The 22015-nt window shown below is 39.6% G+C and overlaps 2 protein-coding genes across 2 annotated transcripts in view; one reads left to right on the plus strand and one right to left on the minus strand.

Moving 5' to 3' along the window:
* Positions 1–6180: 6180 nt before the first annotated feature.
* Positions 6181–6991, plus strand: GJB7 (gap junction protein beta 7). Its single transcript, XM_021545839.3, has one exon. It carries the CDS (start codon positions 6181–6183, stop codon positions 6931–6933), a length of 753 nt encoding a protein of 250 aa, XP_021401514.3. The 3' UTR covers positions 6934–6991.
* Positions 6992–9240: 2249 nt separating this feature from the next.
* ZNF292 (zinc finger protein 292) overlaps positions 9241–22015 on the minus strand; it is a 52718-nt gene continuing 39943 nt past the window's right edge. The window contains exon 8 of the mRNA XM_021545826.3: positions 9241–20819. Coding sequence (XP_021401501.2) covers positions 13647–20819 — 7173 coding nt within the window. The 3' untranslated portion in view covers positions 9241–13646. The remainder of the gene's footprint in view (positions 20820–22015) is intronic.

Below are 22015 nucleotides of genomic sequence, written 5' to 3' on the forward strand. Positions count from 1 at the left end.
TTCCTGTAGTTGGCTGACAAATAAGTATCTAGGCTAATGTCTTTACATACCACATATCTAGTTTAAGCCCTATTTATTTCTTCTTTTAATATCACAGTAGTTAGATGGTTCTCTTCCAGTGGACCAAAGAGCTTATTTCTTGCTCCAAGGAGTTAAAAGCTAATAATAGGCATAGAACAGTGAGAGGCTAGAATCAGCAAGCTAAGGCAGGTGAAAGCGAGGGGCTGGGCTATGAAAGACCATGGTTCTTTTCTTAGCTCTGCCTCTGATGTGCTGAGTGATGCTGGATAAACCATTTCTGCGCCTTGATAGCACATGTTTTCTCTGTCTAGTTTGACAATGTTTGTAGGAGAGGATCCCCATTCTCATTACATGTTAATGAAGGGTTCAATTCAATGAATTTAATTCTAAAGTGTCTACAGTGTCTACTTTTTGTCTGTGCATGAGAAGACCAAGCTATTGCCAGTTTATCTCTGCCATCTGGGGGACTCTCCTTCCTCTGAAAGCACCTGAAGGATGAAATAGATGGAAAATTTTGGCTCACATCAGCCTTAGAACCATGGGCTTTGCTGCACTACCAATGACTAGCAGTGGTCATGGCTGTTCAGAAGTGAACAGCTTGGCCAGGACACAGACCTGGGTGGGCTGTGTTTGCTCATGGGTTGTCAGGCTCTACCTGGCTTGTTTTTGAAGAGCTTAAAAAATGAGTGTCACTACAATAATAATGTTATAGCTTTACTTATTTTATAAAAAGAGGTGAGTTGGCTGAAGAAGGCAAAGTTAATTTTAATGTCTTCTGTTTTCTCTTGCTGACTCTCTCATAAGGACGTGGAGATCACCGTGGCACTCTCACCACTGAAAAGAAGCAAAGTCCTTGCAAGGTTAGTGACTTGTAGCAAGAGTTTTTCAGCTCCTATTGCAGATGTGCAATAGTTTGCACAGCTGGTGCATGTGCAGCTTGGTAATGTGATTTTGAATCAAGTGATACTGTTCCTTGGTGTTCCCAGGAGGTTTCCTGATCCCTCCTCTTCTCTAGCAGAGCACTGGAATATATGCAGCATGCTGAGGGGACTAGTGGAGCTTCCATCAACTTAAGAATAGACCAAACTGCCAGGAACAATTTCTGCACAACTAAGCCTTTTTAGGGCCAGAGAACAAAGCAAATTGGTGTTTCTCAGCCTGTGGACCTCACACCTCAGGCAGTCAGTAAAGAAGCAGTAGGCAGTCCATGAAACAGACTCAGCAACCACAGAATGGATGCATGCCTCCTTACATCAACAAACAGAAAAGATGACGGCAAAATGCTGTTACTAAAGGAACACCTGAAGATAAGCTTCATTATTTGTTTAGTTGTTTATGGAAACCATTGTGCCAGTACTTGTTTTTTCTTTTCCTCATAACACTGGGAGGATCCTCAATATTTGGGAAAAAAAAAAAAAAAAAAGGCTGTGATGATGTTTTGATTAAAGTGTAAAAAATAAAGGAGAATGGACTCTAAAGATTGTTACCAGCTCTGCTTTTTTATGGTCCTGTATCTTCTGTGGTTTCTACTTCTGCTCTCTTCTTTATAATTTTTTGTCCCTATTTATGGTTCTTTCTTCCTGTTATAAATAATCAAACAAACAAATAAATAAAGATAAGTTGTAGGTGCAGCAAACACTCCCCAGCAATGTTTAGATCAGAAAAAGGAGCTCTTCCATCTCTCAAACTGCAAGGATAATTTAGCTTGCTTGTATTAGAATTGATAGATCAACTGTTCAGAGGCTTGCGTTCTTTCTTTTATTTCTCACTGTTCCATCTCCATTTCCCAAAATACTGTGCCTTCTTCCTGTAATTTGCCAGCTCTTTGAGCTCCAAGTTGTCTGCCCTTTGTGCCTCTAACACTTAGGATGCTTCCCTACTTCCTCTCCAGTTATTCAGTTTGTTCTTGCATTTTCTTACTTTCCTATCACTGCCTTCTGCCTGCCATTTTCCTCCACACGAAAATACCTTTTCTGCTTTTAAAGTAATTAAATTAGCAGAGCTGATTGAAAACTAGGTGAAGTAATTCTCTGAGCACTGTGCTTTTCAATGGATGTATTACTCAATGCACATTAGCCAACCTGTAGGCATCAGTGAATGACAGAAATTAATATTTGATTAATATATTCAACAACAATGGCATTATTCAAACACTTTACTCAATAAAGTACATTCAGCACACTCACAAGTTAATGGTGCATTCAGGTTACTCTGTTTGCTCAGCAGAACACGTGCCCAACCCCAAGAGGGAAAATCAAGTCACTAATACATGTGATGGAAAAAGGGTGGGAAGCCTCTTCTGGTCATTTGTGCCTTTCATGAGCAGGACAAAGTGTATGTGTATGTTGCTGAGGGTGTTTAAATCCCGTATAGGGAATAAAGGATATATGTGATGAGGAAGAGAGATTATTTGCTCTATTTCCTGACTGACAGATCTTGTTTTCATGCTTATCACTCACACTTCAGCTAGAAATGAGAAAAACAAATCAACATATTTCTAATCTTCAGTTTTTGATCAAACTGGAGTGTGCATGTGTGTATTTAGCAGAGGGTTGAAGTAAATCTAACCCCAAATCCCTGTTTTTTACTTCTTGCTCCATTTAATGTTTCCTTGAGTACTTGGTGCAAATAACCTATCTTCTACTGTTTAAGACTCTCTAATGTAATTTCCTTGTAATTCCCAGTAGCGATCAAATCTCTTTTGTGGTCTGTATGTCCACAGTGCCAAAGAGGTCCTCCTTTAATGCTTTTATAACTTTTTAAAAACTTTGATTAATTTCATTTTTAGCTTCAGCATTGGACATTACCCTGACAAAATTGATGTCATCTACATTTCCCACAATCTACTCAACTTTTTTTAGCTAGCTTCCCTTCTTGACTCCCTTTCTTTCTTTCTGCACAAAATGAATCTTCCCTAGATTCTAAGGCTGAAATCTCTCCTTGGCTGTAAGGATTTGGATCACTTTTCCTCTCTTGTCCTTAGATTAGCGAGAATATAATTTTGCTAAAGCATCATGCCCTGACACTACTCAGCATCTTCTGCCATGTGTACTTCCACTTCTTGAAGTGTTACAAAATACTACTGCCATATTTTTTCTACTGCCCAGCTATGCGCTCACTAGATGATTTTTCTTTTTTTGTTGTCTGAATCCTCACCTTCCTCTGAATTTTATACAGCCCACTTAATGTGTCTTCTCTAGCCTGAGCTAACTTGACCCCTCATCAGTCTTGTGCCTGTGCTGTCCCATAAATCATTTTTCTCTTGTTTACCTGTTCAGTAACTCCTTGTCTTTGAAGTCTGTTTTATTTTTCCATTCCATATGTTCTTTCTTTGCAATGCTTCAGTGAATTAATTGTATCTTCAAAGGATGCAAAAGCATCAGTTGACATCCACATCTATAGCAACAGTGGTTATAAAGCAAACATAACCTTTCCAAAGCACACTTGCAGCTCCTTTGAACAGGGGAACTATGCTAGTTACAAACAATACCACAAAAAAGGCTCTGTGGCCCTTTAGGTTTGAAGCTGAAGGTTGTTTTCTACAGCCATTTCTCATTATCAACTTAAGGCTAAAACTGGAAAAGAAATAACCAAAGTTCTGCAGACCTCTGGCTGCAGAAGCACTGTGGGCCACAAGACCTACCCTGCAGCCCTTCAATAAATTTCAGTTTCTCTTCAACAGAGCATACAGACCAGGAACCACTTTCAGTTCTGTGGAATCCCTGATGCCTCGTTACTAAACATCTAGGTAACAGAATGTGTTGCTCTCTTTCAAATTAGCTTTGCAGGAATTTCATCTTGATCAACTTGATCCCTGTTTTCTTTGGTCAGGACTTCTTATTCTGCTTTATATTGTTCTTGTCATTGTGGGATTGGCAAAGGAAGTGTAAAGTTGTTCTTTTCCCATCCTTCTTGCTGCTCAGTTAAGGAAACAGCAGCTCAGCTTTGGGAAAAAGAGTAAATTTCTCAATCTATATTTAGGTATAACCATGGCCTGATTTCCACCACTGTTGGTTCCCACTGATCTTGGTGACCCAGCATGTCTTTCATTTCTGTTCACTGGGAGGCTCAGAACTGATTTACACCATGGTTGGTGTAACTCCAACCATGGATTGATAGATAAAATCAGGCTTTTTACATTAGAAAGGGATGGTGCACTTATAGTGGCCATCAGCAAAAGCCCCCTTGCACTTGTCTTCTATGGAACAACAAAATTCAGGATACCCTCCAACAGTCCTTGTGCACGTAGAAAGCCTTAGGTCTCTTGAGGTTTTCCTTCAAATCTCCAGAGATCAGCTAATCCACAAGATACAAATGAACATGCTAACATTGTTCAGTGAATACTTTGTTTCCTTGCCTGTGATTTATTACACAGTGGTGTGTTCATATTTGCTGTTCAGCTCCTTTGAGACTGTTGTGACTGTGTGTTGCTTATTTAGAAAGCATTAAAGCCCTGAAGCTCATGTCTTCAAAAGTTTTATTAAACTTCTACTTGAACTCTGTTTCCAGACGTGGAAGACATAAATAGCTCTTTAATGAAAAAGTAACCACGTTGCCAAACATATTTAAAAGCATAGGAGCATATGTCTGAAAGGAGATAAGCTGGTATTTCCCTGTTATCTTTTTTATCTGCAGCATAAAGGAGTAGCTTGGTAACCATTTTTGGCAGTATAAATCAGGAATGTATAAATTTCTGCAGGTGTCCTTCAGCTCCTCAAGCTAGTGCTCAGCTCTAATGGTAGCAATGCAGGAATATCCAAATAACCTTACTTCCCAGCAGAAGCCTGACCATAGGCAGAGGTCATGAAGGGCTGGAAAACTGAGGGACAGCAAAAGAAGCACTGAGCTTCCCATCTGTGTTGAGCCTTATAGAATCACAGAATCATGTAGCTCAAAAAAGACCTCCAAGATCGAGTCCAACCTTTGACCAGTGTTCCACCCCATCAACTAGACCATGGCACTAAATCAAATCATTTCTAGAACACCTTGATGTGATGGTGACCCCATCATCTCCCTGGGCAGCCCATTCTAATGCCTGAATACCTTTTCCATGAAGCTTTGTGATGCTCTGGCCTGATTACTCCTCAAACTTGCAAGCAGATGAACTTTTTCATTCCATCAGCAGTACATGCAGCTACGGCAGTGTCAGTGGGATTTGTGTGTGCCACTGCAGCCACAGAGGGGTACATTTTCTCTCCTGCTGGGCAGAACTTGCAGGAGCAGAAGATGGAGAAGATGGGATGAGGACATCAAATGACAAAACACAGATTCTGATTTCCCTTCTCACCTCATGTTTTCCAGCCATTCTGTGTGCTGGGAATACATCCACTTTTTGCTCTTACAGAGCAAATCAGCTTGATACCCACAGTCAGACCTGGAGATGGGGCCAGATGCAAAGGTGACTGTATATTCTTGGTGGCTACACCAGGTCTTCTTTTGACTCTGATAAATCTCACTGCCAGTGGTTCCTTAGGCAGCTTTTCCAAAAGAAGTGTTCTAGAGTCAGGAGAGGGGAAGACTTGTACAGATAAGAAACTGTAACACACACACACACACATATGCAGACATATTTGGGAGTAATGGTAAGAAATACAACAAATAAAATCCAGTGAAGCAGGAAATTATTTAAAATATTGCACAAGTTTATCCAGAAGTTGACCACAGACAAAAAGCAATCAATTTGCATTTTTGTAGTCAGCTTAGTATGGGACACTTGGCTCCTATGCATAAATTTGAAAGTGAAATCTGACTTGACTGTGTGTAGTATTTGCATAACTGGCAGGGCTAAGTTGAGTGTAATTCAGTGGTAGTGTTGGCCTGAATTTGCCAGAGAAAGCCCTACCTGACAGTCAGGAGACACTCAGGAAGAACAGGCACATTTCTTACAAAGGACAGCTTAACAGAATAATTAGACTTCAGCCTAATTGACAAAATTATTTAAACAGCTAATAAATTTTGTTAAATAGCCTCAGAATGTATCAGAATTATTAAGTTATCAGAAATAAGAATGGCTTATTCTTATTTAAATGCTCAATAATATTAAATTACTTCTAAATGCTTAATAATTTGAAATTGTTTCAGCTACTTCACCCAAGAGGATGCATCTCTCTGATCTTGTGTTTCTTTAATACAGCATTTCCTTCTTTCCTTATGAGAAAAATGAGCTGGGTGTTCCTACGTGATCTGCTGAGTGGAGTGAATAAATACTCAACAGGAATTGGAAGAATTTGGGTAGCTGTGGTGTTCCTGTTCCGCTTACTGGTTTATGTTGCTGCCGCAGAAAATATCTGGAAACATGAACATGACGAATTTGAGTGCAACATCAAGCAGCCTGGTTGTGAAAATGTCTGCTTTGACCATTTTTTCCCTGTCTCTCACATCAGACTTTGGGCTCTGCAATTAATCATGGTCTCCACCCCTTCAGTCTTGGTTGTCTTTCATGTTGCTTACAGAGAAAACAGAGAGAAACACCACAAGCAGAAACTTTACAAAAATACAAGAAAGACAGATGGTGGATTGCTGTGCACTTACCTTATCAGCCTCATTTTAAAAATAGGACTTGAAATATTTTTTCTTGTTCTGTTCTATAAATTGTACAATGGCTTCAAAATACCACGTCTTGTGAAATGTGACATAAAACCATGTCCCAATACTGTAGACTGTTATATTTCCAAACCCACAGAGAAGATGATTTTCCTCTATTTTCTGGTGGCAACTTCATGCCTGTGCATCATATTAAATCTAAGTGAACTGAGTTATCTTCTGTTCAAATACTCCATAAAATGTTATCTGAAGAGACACGTAAAGAACAAGCAAGGCTCAAAAGCAATTGCTGCGAATCAGAACTCATCAGGCACAACAGAGCAGCAGCTGCAGGATAACTCCACAACAGCTCATCATCTTTGCCTCTGAATATGCAAGATGAACATGAAAAACATTCCCCGCTGACTTGAAAGAAGGCTGAAGATCACCCTCCCATAACACAAGCTGGTTTTAACAAATTGCTTTTCCAATCAGTGCTTTGCAGAACTGTCCTTTGAAAGGATAGTTACATAGGAAATGCTGTTTCTCTGTTAGTTCCCCATTACTTGAGCTGATAAATTCAGTTACATTATGTATGTTGAACATAGAATCATCGAGACCTTTTCATGTTCAAATAAGAAATGCAGAAGTTCTGAGAATTCCATGAAGCTTTAATATAAACACAGAAGCTTATGATAAATCATGCTGAAACAATTGTTCAAACAATTGTGCACTGAATTGCTTTGGTACAAGCAAAAATAGTATTTTTTTATGCAGAGATAGAAGAACCTGGGATTGATTAAGATGAACAGCAAGGGGTGTACAGGATTTGTCAGGTGGGTGGATCAGACCTGGTAAATGCTGAAATGGCAATAGGAAAGTGCTGGCAGAGAGTGCTGTGCCTTGAGGTGAGCTGGATACTCACGAGTCCATTCCATTGTACTATAAAACATCTCTAAATAAAAAAAGAAAAAACAAGAAGAGGTAGACACATCTAGTTTAGCCCATGTGATAAAAACAGATTTGGTTATTTAGCTGTTTGTGGAGCACCTCCTTCTGAAATTATTTGAGCCCTTACAGCTGTTAGGGTGCTAATCATCAAAAAGCATCCTTGAAGAAAGGCACTTGCTCAAACTTGTGCAAGCAGCATGTACCAGGTTATAGAGTTAACTCCTGGTCACCTGCACCAAGCAGCTCCCGTGTCATTAGACTTGTCTTCTGCTCTGTGATAGTGGCATTTAAGTGAACAGATCATTCCCGCTTCCCTAGGATCTGAATAGAGAAATTAAGACCACACAATACAGAACAATTGTCAGTAGTCCCTAGTATTAAGTAGCCTAGAATCTGGTCCCTTTTAGTAAGGCTGAAAATATGCTACTTCTTCAGTAAATTTCTCTGCTGCAGAAGAACACATGAAATCTAAAATTATGAAAAGCCTCCAGTAGAAACAAAGTAAAAAAGAATCACCTGTTCCCTCCCCCAAATTTCCAAGTATCTTATAAACAACACACATCTCTGCTCTTTGTTATCTGTGTTGTTTGGGCTGACAGGAAGGGGACAGGAATCAGCTAAGACATGTCTTCTGTTGAATCTAGCCTTCTAAGACAATGGAAAGCAGTGCCTTTAAAAACTTCCTTTGGGGTGGTGGTCTCTTTCTGTTGTTGCAATGAAAGACCTTTGGACATACATCTGGTACTGAGCCTGATCAAAATGCACTGTTTAGAGAAAAACATCAGCTGAAGTGGAGTGACCTGAATGGTGAACTAATTTTATTGTTTGTGTCAACATAAGGAGGAAGAAACAGTGGCAAAAGCAGGTTAACTAATTTTTTTTTCTCCGAGTCCCCTCTGGCCCATGGCTTTGGTTACAAAGCTTTACATTTAATGAGTAGCAGTTACAGAACAATACTTAGCAACTAATAAACAAGCTATAAACTTTTGATGGTGATTTTCAAGGTAGGGTTTGTTGTTTTTGTGGGTTTTTTTCCCTAAAATAAACCTACTTTTATAAAGTATGGGGCAACATTTCCTGCTGCTGAAATTAGCAGCAACAGCAGTCCCTCAAATACCAGCTTGCCAGCTTGTGGCCAGATAGTTTTAAATCTTGACTGATGCTGAATCAGTGCTTATTTAGAGACAGGGCGCTTAATATAATTCAGAACATTCTCTGTTAAATTTCTACATATACAGAAAGTGGCCCATGACAGAAATGCAGTTAGAAAGTCTTTTGCAGCTCCTGGACAAAACCCATCAAAGATTCGGAAGCAAAACTTCCCATGAACCCTGTGAAACTGCAACTGCCACAGCTTAAGTAACTGAGAACAAACCCCAAAATTATCTTGGCTCATTTGGACCCTCATGCATTATTTTATTATGATAAGGGCAACACTGTCAAAGAAAAAAATGTTTCTGTAATATCTGGGTTTTAATAACTGTGGACAGATTTTTAAGAGCACATCAATGAAAAAATATTTATTCATTGTTTTTAAGGTAAAGGTTTATTTGATAGAAAATTAAGATAAGCAAGCACAGTTTAGCTAACACAGGTTTCTGATAAAATTAGTGCATTAGCAGCTCTCTAATAAAAGTTTATTAAGTCAGGGCTTGAAGGGTTTTAGACACCCCCTAAAGCTCTGTGGCTGGTCAGAGATTACCACTTAGACCAAAAATTTTCCCATCAAACAAGAATTCTTTGGAATGGATATTCAAAGTTTTATTTTTAATTCTATCTTCCAACAGCCAAGAAATTATAAATAAATTCCAAAATAATGTTTTGAGTCTTGGAGGATACTTCAGATTTGACAAAGCCAGTACCTTACATGAGAAATACTTTGAAACAGATTATTATGGACCAACTCCACATAACCCAACTCATTCGCAGCAAATTACCAAGTAGCCTTCACATCATGTGCTGCAAAATTTGAGTACTTGACATGGCTACTAACGAAAAAGAAATGAGCATAACTTAACCTGAGAGAACAGAAACCAATTAATCTGCTTTCTGAACCCTTGCTCTTGGAAACCATTTGGTTTTCTACTGACTCTTTCCCTTGCCCCACTTTTACATGCTTTTGTTCTCCAGTTTAGGTTTCGCTCATCCATGCAACCCTGAAGGCATTTGCTGTTACATTTTTGGTTCAAATAAGTTTACAAGTTTGATCCCTAAACTTCTGAATCACTCAGACTAACATTTTAAAAAACTGAACTCAAGTGCTATGTTCTGCAAGGACATAAGCAATTGATAAGAAGCTGTTCTGAGCCCATACTGTAATGAAGAAATAACATAAACACTGCATGCACATTCATACAAAAATATTTACCTTATTAGTATTTCAAAACATCCCTGCAAACATCAAAAGATCTGTGTCTTACATAGACTCTCATTTTCCTTAAAATCCAAGTAAGCTTCTTGCCTTGGGACAGAAGAGGTTTGGAAAAAAGACACAGACAAAGAATTTCCCTATTTGCTGTTAGTTTCTTTCCTCTAACTCCCTTCTCCAGTACCAATGGCACCATTTCCTATCCCTTTAATTGCATCATCTCCATACCATCTCCAGGCAGGGCTGAGCAGCACATGAGCAGGAGCTTCTATAACTCGAGGACCTAACCAACCCCAGTGCAGCCTGTCCCTGCCCCTGTCCCTCTCTCCCCTGCACACAGGTGGGAGCCCCAATCAACTAATTCTTTGGCACAGAAATTAAATAGTTAGCCAACAACCTGCCTCTCACCTGACCCAACAACTAATTCCAATGTTATTTGTACAAGCATTGCTCACTTACTATCCACCATCCTAGACTGAATGTGCCAGCATTAACGCTCTAGAACCCACAGTCCCCCCATCCTGCTGAGAAGGACCACCCTGAAACATGTGGGGACAATCCCACTAATCTTATTTACACTGAATTAGGGCTCAGGTAATAGCAGATTTCTTTATAAACATAGTTGAGCACCAGAGGGATTGACTGTCACTTTAAAGGTGTCTTTTGATGACTGAACAATCCATGCTCTGCATTCAGACCCCTCAATTTGGTTGCTTCCCCATCAGCAACACCTGCTGCTTTAGTCAGCACATTCCTGATGGCAACAAGGGGCTTCAAAGAAGCACCTTTGTCTGAATGCTCCAGTTAACAGTGACAATTCTGAAAGGCAGAGACATAGAGGAAGGAGAAAAGGCAGAAGGCAGAGGACTGGGCAATGGGGCCAACAGCACCTTGGGGCACCCCGCAGGCTGAAGTGCTGCTGGTACATCTGGCTCGGCCACCTCGGAGCCCCATCCCACCCAGCAGCCCCAAGGCAGGGGTGTTGCTTCAGGCCCCAGAGAAGCTGCCCATCCAGGTGTGCTACAACTGATAGGGTGGGAAGTTTTCTGTATCGCCCAAGGTAAAACATCTGAATGCAGACACCAAATTTACTTCCTTGGAAATTTCTGTAGGTGGCTTTACAAACCAGAGTGTCCTCTGAGTCTGTGACATTTTAAATCAGACCCTGCCTTTGGTACCCCATTTTAAGTTCAAAATACTCCTGTTTGTTTTTTAAAAAGCAAACAACAAACCCCATACTAGCTTGTATGTTGGACAGGCTGTCAGTAACCACCTAAAAGGGAGTGTGCCACTATATGGGTACAGAATCTGCTTTAACTGGATTGATTGGGATGATAGTATTAAATACTTTATTCTCAGAAATTCAGAACCAAATCAAAAATTGCTTCCTGGATATTTATGGCATTGGACTTTTTTATCCTTTGCTCTTTTTTTTTAAATAGCATTCTAGTATAACACTGTGTAGCTAAATACTTGTATGCTATTCTCAGTCCAAGAACTGCAAATGATACAGTATCAATCACTGGGAAACTATTCAACTTACACAACACAAACATTCTTCTAAAGACTAACAGTTGTGAGGTCTGTTGACAGTGACTGAAGTGGTTAGGTACAGCTGAAAACAAGAGAATTCAGGTGAGCTTTGAGGATCCTCTCCAGAGGATCTCTGCCCTCTTCTCCCCTGCAGCAGTTCCCTCTACAATCACCGTGGCTGGTATCCAACAGCAGCTCCATCCAGGGGGACCAGCGGCCTCTGGCAGGTAGAAAACGGCACTGTGTACTTGCAATGATTATAATGACCGCTCTTAGAGTCAAAATGCAAGTGTTTGTTTTGGTTTTATAATTCTCAGACTGCACCTTTGATTTACTAACGTGGCATAGTAAGTTTGGTCACTTGGGAGGGATGGAAAGTGAGAGGAGCTGATGGGCTCTGTTCAAATGGAAGCACAGGCTTTCTGCGAAGGTAAGCAATTTAGCACCATGTAGCAAACCAAGGGCTGTGCCCGAGGTCAAATGCTGTTGATGTTCACACATAATCCACATTCTCGCAACAAGTCATTTCATTTGGTTGTAGGAAGGTGCCCTCTGCACTGATATTCAGGAAAACCGTCAGAGATTCCAGGTGATTAGCTTACGAGCAGTCAAATCTAGCATTTAATGCAAAAGCTTTACACAGCAAGACAAGTTTATAGAAAAAAAAAAATGAAGCCAATCTCACCCAAGATAAAGACTGTTTTATATTACTGAAGGTAGGTCACATCCAGTAACGATTATAATCCAAGAAAAGTTTTTGGTACCACACAATCCAGCTGGCTGAGTCAAACATAACCATGCATGAAAACCAACACTGAAGATTCCTGGGTACTGACAACTCCCACCAATGCATTCACACTTTTGGTAACTCAACAAACGGGATACCTGTCATTTCAGTTAGCAGCATACAGAGGAATTGCTCCAATCCCGGGCACTACAAGCAGCACCACTTCTGAGGCTCATTCAAGTGTGGAAAAGAGAGGTTGTGACTGGTGCCATGTACAGTCAGTGAGAGGCAGAGGAGCACAAAGGGAGCCTATGCCACCAACAGAGCACAACCACCGAGTTTATCTGTAAGATCACCATCTCACTTCCCTTTCAGAAAGTGCCTTGTTTATTTAGTTTTTAATGGTATGGCATAAGGACTTGTGTATTTTATAGATAGATACCAAACTGGTATTATCAAAATAAACCCATCTGTTTTATAAACCCACTATTTACAAAAACGGTTTCTGAAGTTTTTTTGTTTCGTTTTGTTTTTTTAACAAAAATTAAACTATACACCAATCTAAGTTACAGAAACAAAAATAACCTTTATAAGATCACATGTATAAAACAAGAAATGAAATGTGGTTTTATTTAAGGCAATACTGGGCTACTTCACAAATCACCACCTCAAATATATACACTGCTCCACACTACTAATTTTCTATCACATTCACAATGGATTCTTTAATACCAAATATTGTTTTAAATCTTCAATGTAGCAAACTATTTTTATTCACATTTCCATTTTTATTTTGGAATCATAAATGCTTTGTAACCAATTAAAAGCAATGAAAAATGTAGCTATAAGAAAACTATTATATTTATGTGTTAACTACATATGAATAGCATCCATAGATACTGGATGTTAAAATTTACAAAAATGAGAATGTGTCAGTACGTTTAACCTATGAAATGTGATCTTATCCAGCTTTTCTTCTGTAAATAAATGTTTTACGCAAAATAAACTTGATATGGTAGACTTAGCTAATTTTAGTTCAAAAGTTCTTAATTTAAAATGATTAAAGGACCAGTTTTAAAAACTTGCTTACTTCATTACAAATTAAAATTCCGAATATAAATGTGTCATTTAATAGTTTAGACTTACAGACTGCTGGTGGCAGCAAATGATTTACAATAATAAATATATACAAAAAAATGTATCTACAAATAAAGAAAACTGTTATACATGAGAAGTAACCTGGTGAAAGATACCAATCACAGACAGCTCACAAAGATTTAGTTTATGGAAAGGACAATCTGATAGAAAGTTGAGGTCTTGGTCAAGTATTTACAAAACTGAAGCAATTACTTTCTTCAAGTCCCATAGGGATAAAAACAAATAAGACATTTACATGACTCATGTCATGTTTTTTGCTAGATTAAATCACTTCAAAATAAAAGAGCTCCACAGTTACTAGCATGCTTGATGGCTTCCTATTCAAAATAAATTCTATTACAGGTCACAGTTAAACACATTAGGTTTTCAGGACTTTGATTCCCCTTCCTCAGTACCCAAAACAATTACTTTTGCGGCTATAACCTCTGGATTATCCTCCCAGCGTCCTTCAAGCTTTCTCAAACTGACAACAGGTTTCATTTCCTGAAGCTGCTTCAACACACACTCAGTGCAGTCTTTGAGAGTCTTGTCTAACACTATCTTTACATTATCACCACATGGAAGCCGCGATGGGTTGGCAAATGGTACCAGGGTTTCAGTTTCAGAACATGACCAAGAGATGTTATCGCTTGCCACAGAGGCCTTCTCACTGGCTTTTCGAGAGTTTGAATGGGATCCTTTTTTGGTTCCACTGCTATGGTATTCTCTTTCAGAGTTCTTCTTCTGCTTCACAGCAGATTCTTCAAGGAACTTGAGGAACGACACTTCAAAACCCATTGGCTTGAATGAGCTCCAGTCAAAAGCTGCAGGTTGCTCCTCAGCCGTTTGAATGGCGACAGCAGTCTCTTCCTCCTTGTGCAGGCTACTCATGCCACTGGGCAGTGCTTCCTCTGTTTTCTCAGCTCTCTTTCTCTTACTCTGAGAAACATTTTTCTCTTTATTTGCTCTTTTCAGGTTGTTTGATTTTTGCTTCTCTGAGGGGCAGGAGCTGGTCTCCTGCAAGTCACTATTTACACTGGAAGAGATTTTTGCTTGATTTTCAGCAGTTGAAGAATCCTCATTAATTAGTTTAGTAATGAATAGTTCTGTCAGTTCATCCACTTCATCCTTTTCACCTTTTTCAGTTGCCTTTTGTGATAAGGTAGTTGTGCTTGAATCATTATTGCTCGCTGTCAAACTCGGTTCAGGCTCTTTCACATCACTTTTTTTATCAGTTTCCTCCTGCTCACAAGAGGCTTCCTTTACTTGGGAGACAGAGTGTTTTTTAGATACAATAAGAAGATTTCTGTGTTGGGAAGTAAAAGCTTTGGACAGTTTGTGACATTTATAATGCCTTATTATGTTACTTTCACTTGTGACTACAGATGAACATCCCTTTATCATACATGGATACTGAGTTATGAACCTGCTTGTACATTCTGATAAGGCATCGTTTCTGGCCTTTATTAAATACACGTACTTGCCACGTTTCAGTGAATAAGCCTTATTTTCCTGAACCTGTATTCCTTTTGAGTTTTTGTTTTCCAAGTTCACATTTTTCTTTCGTTTTGTTTTTACAGACAGCCTGTTACCCTCTTTTCCTGCTCTGTTTTTGAGTCCTCTCTGTTTAGACTTCAACGGTTTCTCCTGATTTGCTTTGCTTGAAATGTTTTCCTGGCCTGGTGTCAGTCTCCTGGGTCTTATTAGATGATCTTTATGCCTGTCATTATGTTTGTTAAAAATATGCCTCAAGAGGTTAGACCTAGTAGCATAAATACGGTCACAGCCTTCACAGTCACACTTGAACATGCCATCATCTTCTACTTTGTTTGGCTTTATCTCAACACTGTGCTCTGTCTCAAGATGGACAACATAATTAAGATATGCTGTAAATGAAGACTTACACTGAGACTGGTCACAAAAAAATCTTCCCACCTCAGGAGCTGATTTCATGCTTCCAATTTGCTCTGGGGTCATGTCATGAAGCTTCATATAATGCTGTATCAAGCTGGTAACTTCCTGGAAGATGCGAGAGCAGTCACTCACCTCACATCTGAACTCTCTGACAGCAGGTTTGGTTTCCACCTCCTCCCTTTCCTCTTTGCCTTGCTCATTCTCCTCCTCCACTTCAGCAGAGAAAGCAGGGAGGTCTGATTTGTGCACAGCTTGGTAATGAAGAATTAGGTTTTGTTGTATTGTGAAAGCCGCAAAGCAGCCCTGATGGACGCACCGGTATGGTCTGTAAGGGCTGTACCTAGTGGGAAACTCCAGAGACTTTGTTACAGGCTTCCTACCATTCCTCTCCTCTTTCTCCTTCCTGTGCTTCCTAGCCTTGCGTACTTTGGTTTGTTCCTGCATACTATCAAAAGATGCTGGATTGTGCTGCTCCAGTGGAACAGAAACCACCTGTGGAGGTTTTTCCAGTCTTTCAGGAATATTATTTTCTGGTAGAAGTTTTTCCAATACTTTTACAGGCTCTACAACTTCCTTTATCTGAGTTTCTTTGACTAATGGAACTACAGTTTTGTTTTCTATTACTAGTGTCTGCAAAGTTTTTATTTCAACAAGTTGTGGGGCTGTGTTTACAGTTTCATATTGAGATCTTCTGCCATAAGGCCTCTTAATTTTTAATTTTACCATCTCCTCTGTTGTAAAATGATGTACAAGCTGACAGTGTGCTCGGAGATTAGAGTTTCTTGTGAATGTTTTTGGACAGGTAGCTACAACACATTTGAATGGGGCATACTTCAGTTGATGTTTCTTTATTTCTAGTATCATTTCTGCAGTGTACTGATGGATCTTCCCATAGTGTTTAAATAATGCATCTTTTGTCATAGCACTGTAACTGCAGCCAGGATTCTGACATACAAAAGGTTTATTAACTCTATCACTAAATTGAATGTTACTTGCCTCTGGAGATAGCTGGATGAGGGGTTTATTTTCAATTGATACAACAGGAACTGCTGGTGCTAGCTTATCTGCTGGAGGACACTGAGAAGCAGTCTCAGAGATGGGAATGGGAGAATCATCTTCCAGCTTCAGCTTTTGCAAGCCTTCCAAAATTTCTGACATTTGAGTATCATACTTTTGGGGTATCTCAGACTGAGCAGAGCTACCCTTTGCAGCAGTAACACTCCCTGTGTGCACAGCAAACCGTGTCGAAGTGGGTAGTTTTACACTGTGTGCAGAATTTTCTAAAGCAGCCTGGGCGTTATTTACTTGCAAGTTCTGTCCTGAAGCAGCAACAGTATCCTGAATTTCAGTTTTCACCTCAAGCATCTGCGAATTCATAGTAGTTTTAATTATTTTCAGGGTTTTTTCAAAGTTCTGCATAACATTGTCCTGTGAAATCTGTTCTTCCGAATTTGCCTGCACACAAGAATTTGCAGCCATCATTTGGGAATCCCCATTTTCAGTTTTTACTGTTAAAGGGGGCAGAACTGTATGAGCCTCAAGATTTGTTTTGAAATTCTCTTTGACAGTGGCCATCAATAACTGATTGTCAACATTACTGAGTTTCTGTGCAAGGTTGTCCACCACTGTTTGAGAGCCACAATTTGCCAGTAAGTTGGACTGAAAACTTTCTCCCTGTATTTGCATGTTTCCTTCAGTGCTTTTGGTTAGAAGTCCCATTACTGTTGCATTGTTTACTGCTATTTTCTGTGATGTATTGGGCACAATCAGGGGTGTAGGTGTTCTTCTCTTCCTCTTTGAAGAGCTGGTTCCCTTCTTATTCAAGTTACTTGATCCCGAATTCTTGGGACTACTGATAACTGAAACTCGTGAACTGTTCCCTGCAAAGTTTTGGGCTGCTGCAACAGTGTTAGAGTATGAGCCAGGACACAAGCCATTTTCGACAGTCTTTAGCATTAAGTCCTCTGTTGCAAACACAGGCAAAGTCTTGCATTCGTTTAGTGGAGGAATTTTGGCATTGAGGGTCCTGTTTTGGTCTGTCAGCAGGGTACTGGGGTTACAGACTGTCTGCAGCAGGGAGGGCGTGGCTGAGCTAGGGAGAACAGCTGCATTTATCTGAGTTGTTCCAGAGACACAACTTGTTGTAACCACACGTGGAAGTACTTCCGTTTTATCAAAGCTACCTGGGATGCCTGCAGTTTCCAAGGCTTGCTTTATAATTTGATTACCTTCCTCATTCCCACTGGTATTAAAGTTAGTCACGTTGGCCCGTGGAAACACAGTCTGCAGTGCGGAACGATTTTCAGCTGCAAGTAACTGGAGGAATGACGGATCTTTAAAACAAGTCTCTGGATTGAAGGCAGACTCCTGAGGTTGCTGCAAGTTTAATGAATTTGAAGAAAGAATCATACTAGCAAGCAAAGACTGTCCATTAGCCTGCAGAGCTTCTGGAGAAATTTCTGATCCTTCAAGAGGCTTACAGTAAGACCTCTTAGATAAGTGACCACCAAGTGATCTGGGATTAGTAAAAACTCTGAAACACCTGCTACATATAAATTTGCCATCTCTAATTATTGCTGGCCACTTTGCTCGCTTGTTATGTTTTGGCTTCTTTTCTTTCCCATTTGAGCCCCTGCCACGATCTTTTTTCATCTTTTCTGAAGCTGGGTGCTGAGAACTAGTTTCACTGAAGTTATTTTCATTACTCAATTGTGAGGGAAATATTTGATCAACACTTTCCTCTTTTGGGAAGGTAGAACTAGTGTTTCCTTCTAGTTGCAAAGAAAAGCTATTTGTGTTATTTTCCAGTTGTGAGAAGACTGAATTTGGAGGATTCTCTGCTGATGAAGGGAAGAGAGACATTGGACCATTTTCCGCAGGCAAAGGAAGAAAAGGATCTGAACCACCATCAATATTCAAAGGCATAACTGTTTTTGCCAGATCATCCAACTGGGAAGGTAAGGTTGTAGCAGACAAATTTTCCATTTGTGAACACAAAACGCTCTCAGGCTCGCTTTTAATACGAGACAAATTTGGATTTATGACGCTTTCTACTATAGGCAACATAGGATTCGCCAGATTTTCTAGGTGGGTTGGGAAGAGAGTACTTGAGACATGCTGCACTTGACTGGAACAGGTGGGATTCAAATTTGATTTGCTCTGTGCAGTAAAAGCAGCACCATTGGGATTGCCCACTTGTGACGGCATAAGATATACAATCTTCCCATCATTCGGCACATTTTGCAGATTGCTGGATTTTCGCGGTCTCTTATTTTTACGCTGCATTTTAAAAGCAGCATATTCATCAGGGTGTGCTGCCTTCATGTGTTTGCCAATGCTCTGTGACGAATTGTATGTTCGAGTACACCCCTCAACCTGACAATTAAATTTCTGAACTGGGGCTGCTGGTGACGCAGCTGGAACTAAAGAGCTATTTATGTTAGGCTGTGATGGAATAAATGAAATACTTTCTAAAGTTTTTAAAGGCAGGTTATATAGATTAGCTGCAGCTTTAATACTGTCTTCAATTTCAAGTTTGGAAATGGGTACACTGTTTCGATACCCTGTCTGATTCTGAATGCTGAATGGATTTACAATGCTCACTTGTCTTTCTAAGCTTTTTGATTCAAGGGCTTCTGGTTTTAATGTGTCTGAGGTCACAGAACCAGTTTGCATATTTTGAGTCTGACTGAGACAGCCTTCCTCCTTTCTCTCTTGCAAAACTGGAAGACAAGAGTCAACTGATGGGCACAACTGCTGGACTCCAGGTTTAGTAGTATCTACTTTGCTAGCAGTAGCAGCCAATTTACCTCTTTTCATGAAGTTATCTCGGATCTTCTGGTTAACAACAGACAGCTTAATGCTGCCTGCTGGAACTGTTTCTTCTGTTTTTATTGAACCCACAGGAGACTGCTCTGAACCAGCATTAGGCAAGGAATTGCTTTGCTGCAGTACACTCACTGATGCATTTACACTTTCATTCCCTACTGGTTCTGCTTTGATTTGGTTCCAGATGTTTTCTCCTTCAATGAAACCGATTCGGTTTTCAGCTGGAAGAGATGTCAATTCCTCTTTAACTGCAACTCCATCAGTACTTTCATTAGCTTGAGAAGACTGACTAAGATCAGGCTGATTGGTTTGGTTTTCAGGCTGCTCTTCTTTTTCAGGCTGCTTGTTGTGATCCTCAATATGCTTCTCCAGTTCATTCTGTGACCGGTATACCTTCCCACAGCCTGTGACTCTGCAGGTATAGGTATTATAGTGTTGTGCTTCATGATCATAGAGTAAATAGGCTTCAGAAAATACTCTGCCACATTTGGGAAACATACACTTAGCTCTGAAGACTTGATGCTCTCTCCTATGGGTCAGCAGCTCAGCATAACTATTAAAGCCAGCCTTACATTTCATCTGTATGCAGATATAAGGCTTGCTGCCACAGTGCATTTGTAAATGATCATTCAGGTGAGTAACACTTACAAAATGTCGTCTACAGTACTGGCAAATCACTTTTTTGCTCTGCATTTCAAGGAAACGTTTCGCTTCTTCATTATCTTTATGGCCCTTTGCATGTGCTATTAGATTTTTAAAATATTTAAAGCCTTTTTTACAAAGTGTTACAGGGCAGGTGAACTCATTAACAGGGGGTGGCTTTTGAACTGGCACTATCTCTGGTATGTAAGGTTTATCTTTGTCATCATTTTCATCATCTGAGCCATCATTATCGTTAAACACAATGAAGTCTGTTGAATAGAGGCTGTTCTTCTTAATGGGTCGTTGCTCCTGTTTGGATACAGAATTCGTTTTCTGATTCTCATTGGCAGCTGCTATTTTAGGAGGCCTTCCCAGGCGCCTCAGTGGTTTCATAGCAGCCAATCTCTCTTTGCTAGATTTTTTCACATGCAAAGTTACATGGGGAACAAAGTTTTCTTTAGAATTAAAATTTTGGGCACAAATAGGGCAACTGTAAATTCCATCTTTGTAATGTTTCTGTGCATGCCTAACTATTCTATGACCTAGGAATTCCTTGTCACATAACACACAATACTGCATGTAAGCTTGCCAGTTCCTAAATCTAGCTGATATGAACCCCCTCTCTCTGAGTTTTTTGATTTCTCTCTTTTTCTGCTTTTCATCTCTGATTCCCCTAAGAAGGCTGGTAGCCTCATCAATGCCAGAAAGCCCATTCAGAGAAGTTTCTTTACTATCTTCTTGGCCATCCTCAACCTTCTCATAAACTTCACTATCGTTTAGTTCGTCTATGGATGACACGATGGATGCCTCCTCTCCCATAAGTGCCAGACACTGCCGCTTTAGAGTTTTCCAGTCCCAGAACTCTGGATCAAAAGGCCACTGAGTTTTCAGTACAAGTAAGAGCTCACAGCGCAAAGAATTTGGTATTGGAAGATTCTCTTCATCATACTTCTGGTCAGGCTGATTATATAGCATTTCAACAGCATAATATGCATCCACAGTGGGTTCCAGAAGAAATTCACTCAGCTGACAAGCACGTTTCACCTCCAAATCATCTGGAAGTAAGCAGGAGATAGTCTTGCAAATAGATATCTTGACATCTGCATTTTCACTGGATTCCAAGCGCAATGCTTTCACACACAGTTCAATGCATGTTGCAAGTCCAGCACCATCAATCTGTAAAGCAAGACTAATTTTAGTAAGTCATTTTATCAAACTCTTTCAATACTTTTAAGTAAAATATGTCATTATTCAATCGTAAGTATCAGAAAAGCACCTGGGGTTCACAGTAGTACTTTTTACCTCAAGAAACAGAATGGATTGTCTTCAGAGGCTATTCCTTAAGTTGCATAATTTGTCTTCATGCTATTAAAAAAATGTTGAAGTTTACATTCAACTTTAAGACCAATTAATTGATTGTTCTGTCTAGTTTGAGGACTTTTGGACTGTATGTTAGAGGTGTTCAGTTTATATTAGAACAATATTGAGCCTTTTCCTTGGAATAAAGCCTGTCAGTTGTGCCACAGGTATTTGAGATGAGCTTCTATGAAACATCAACTTAACACTAGGTAGAATTCAAATGGTAAAAATTGCTGCAGTTAAAGAAAAACATGTGATCATCAGAAAGATCTATAATTTGGAGATCACTTAAGGTAAAAGCTCTACTTTTATTTTGAAAAATTATGTCACTTCAAAGTTAACTGACCTCAAATGAACACACGGCTTCAGTCCAACTGAAGGGAGTTAAGTATAGTTATGTTCCATCATTTGAATGTTCTAAAGGTCATGTGGTCTTTACTCATTCATACCCTAAGGCAACACCATTTACATTTACATTGACTTTATAAACTATGCTGCCAGGGATGCACGAGAATAAAGTTCAGCAAATTTATGAATGTGCAAGTCTACTACCTACACAGTCTCCAATTTCTGCCAACAAGTAAACGTTCAAATGCTCACTGGAGAAAAATCAATATCGCACAGAGCAAGCAGAGATCTTAATATCAGAAAACTCCGTGAAAGTTATTTTCCTCCTGCTCTCTTAATTCAAATTTATTTCACATCTTACAGGGGAGGGGGGAAAAATTCTTAAATTTAGAAGACCATGATTAGCCATACCAGAACACTGAAAAACAAAACCAGGATTTTTTATGCTTAGAATTAATTTCCCAACTTATAGAAATCTTCGTAAGAGCTCAATTTAGCTATCAATACTAAATACTACAACTACTAAGAAAACTAGATGACAAGGTTAGCTGAGAAAGATGAGCAGGGTTTTAATACAATGTTGGATCTAAGCCTACAAGTGACAAGTATTCAGTTTATCAAAATAAACTGCATTCATAAGTGGCAGTTCAAAAGATTTTGAGTTG

This window comes from Lonchura striata, chromosome 3, assembly GCF_046129695.1.
Source record: "Lonchura striata isolate bLonStr1 chromosome 3, bLonStr1.mat, whole genome shotgun sequence".
Classification (NCBI taxonomy): domain Eukaryota; kingdom Metazoa; phylum Chordata; class Aves; order Passeriformes; family Estrildidae; genus Lonchura; species Lonchura striata.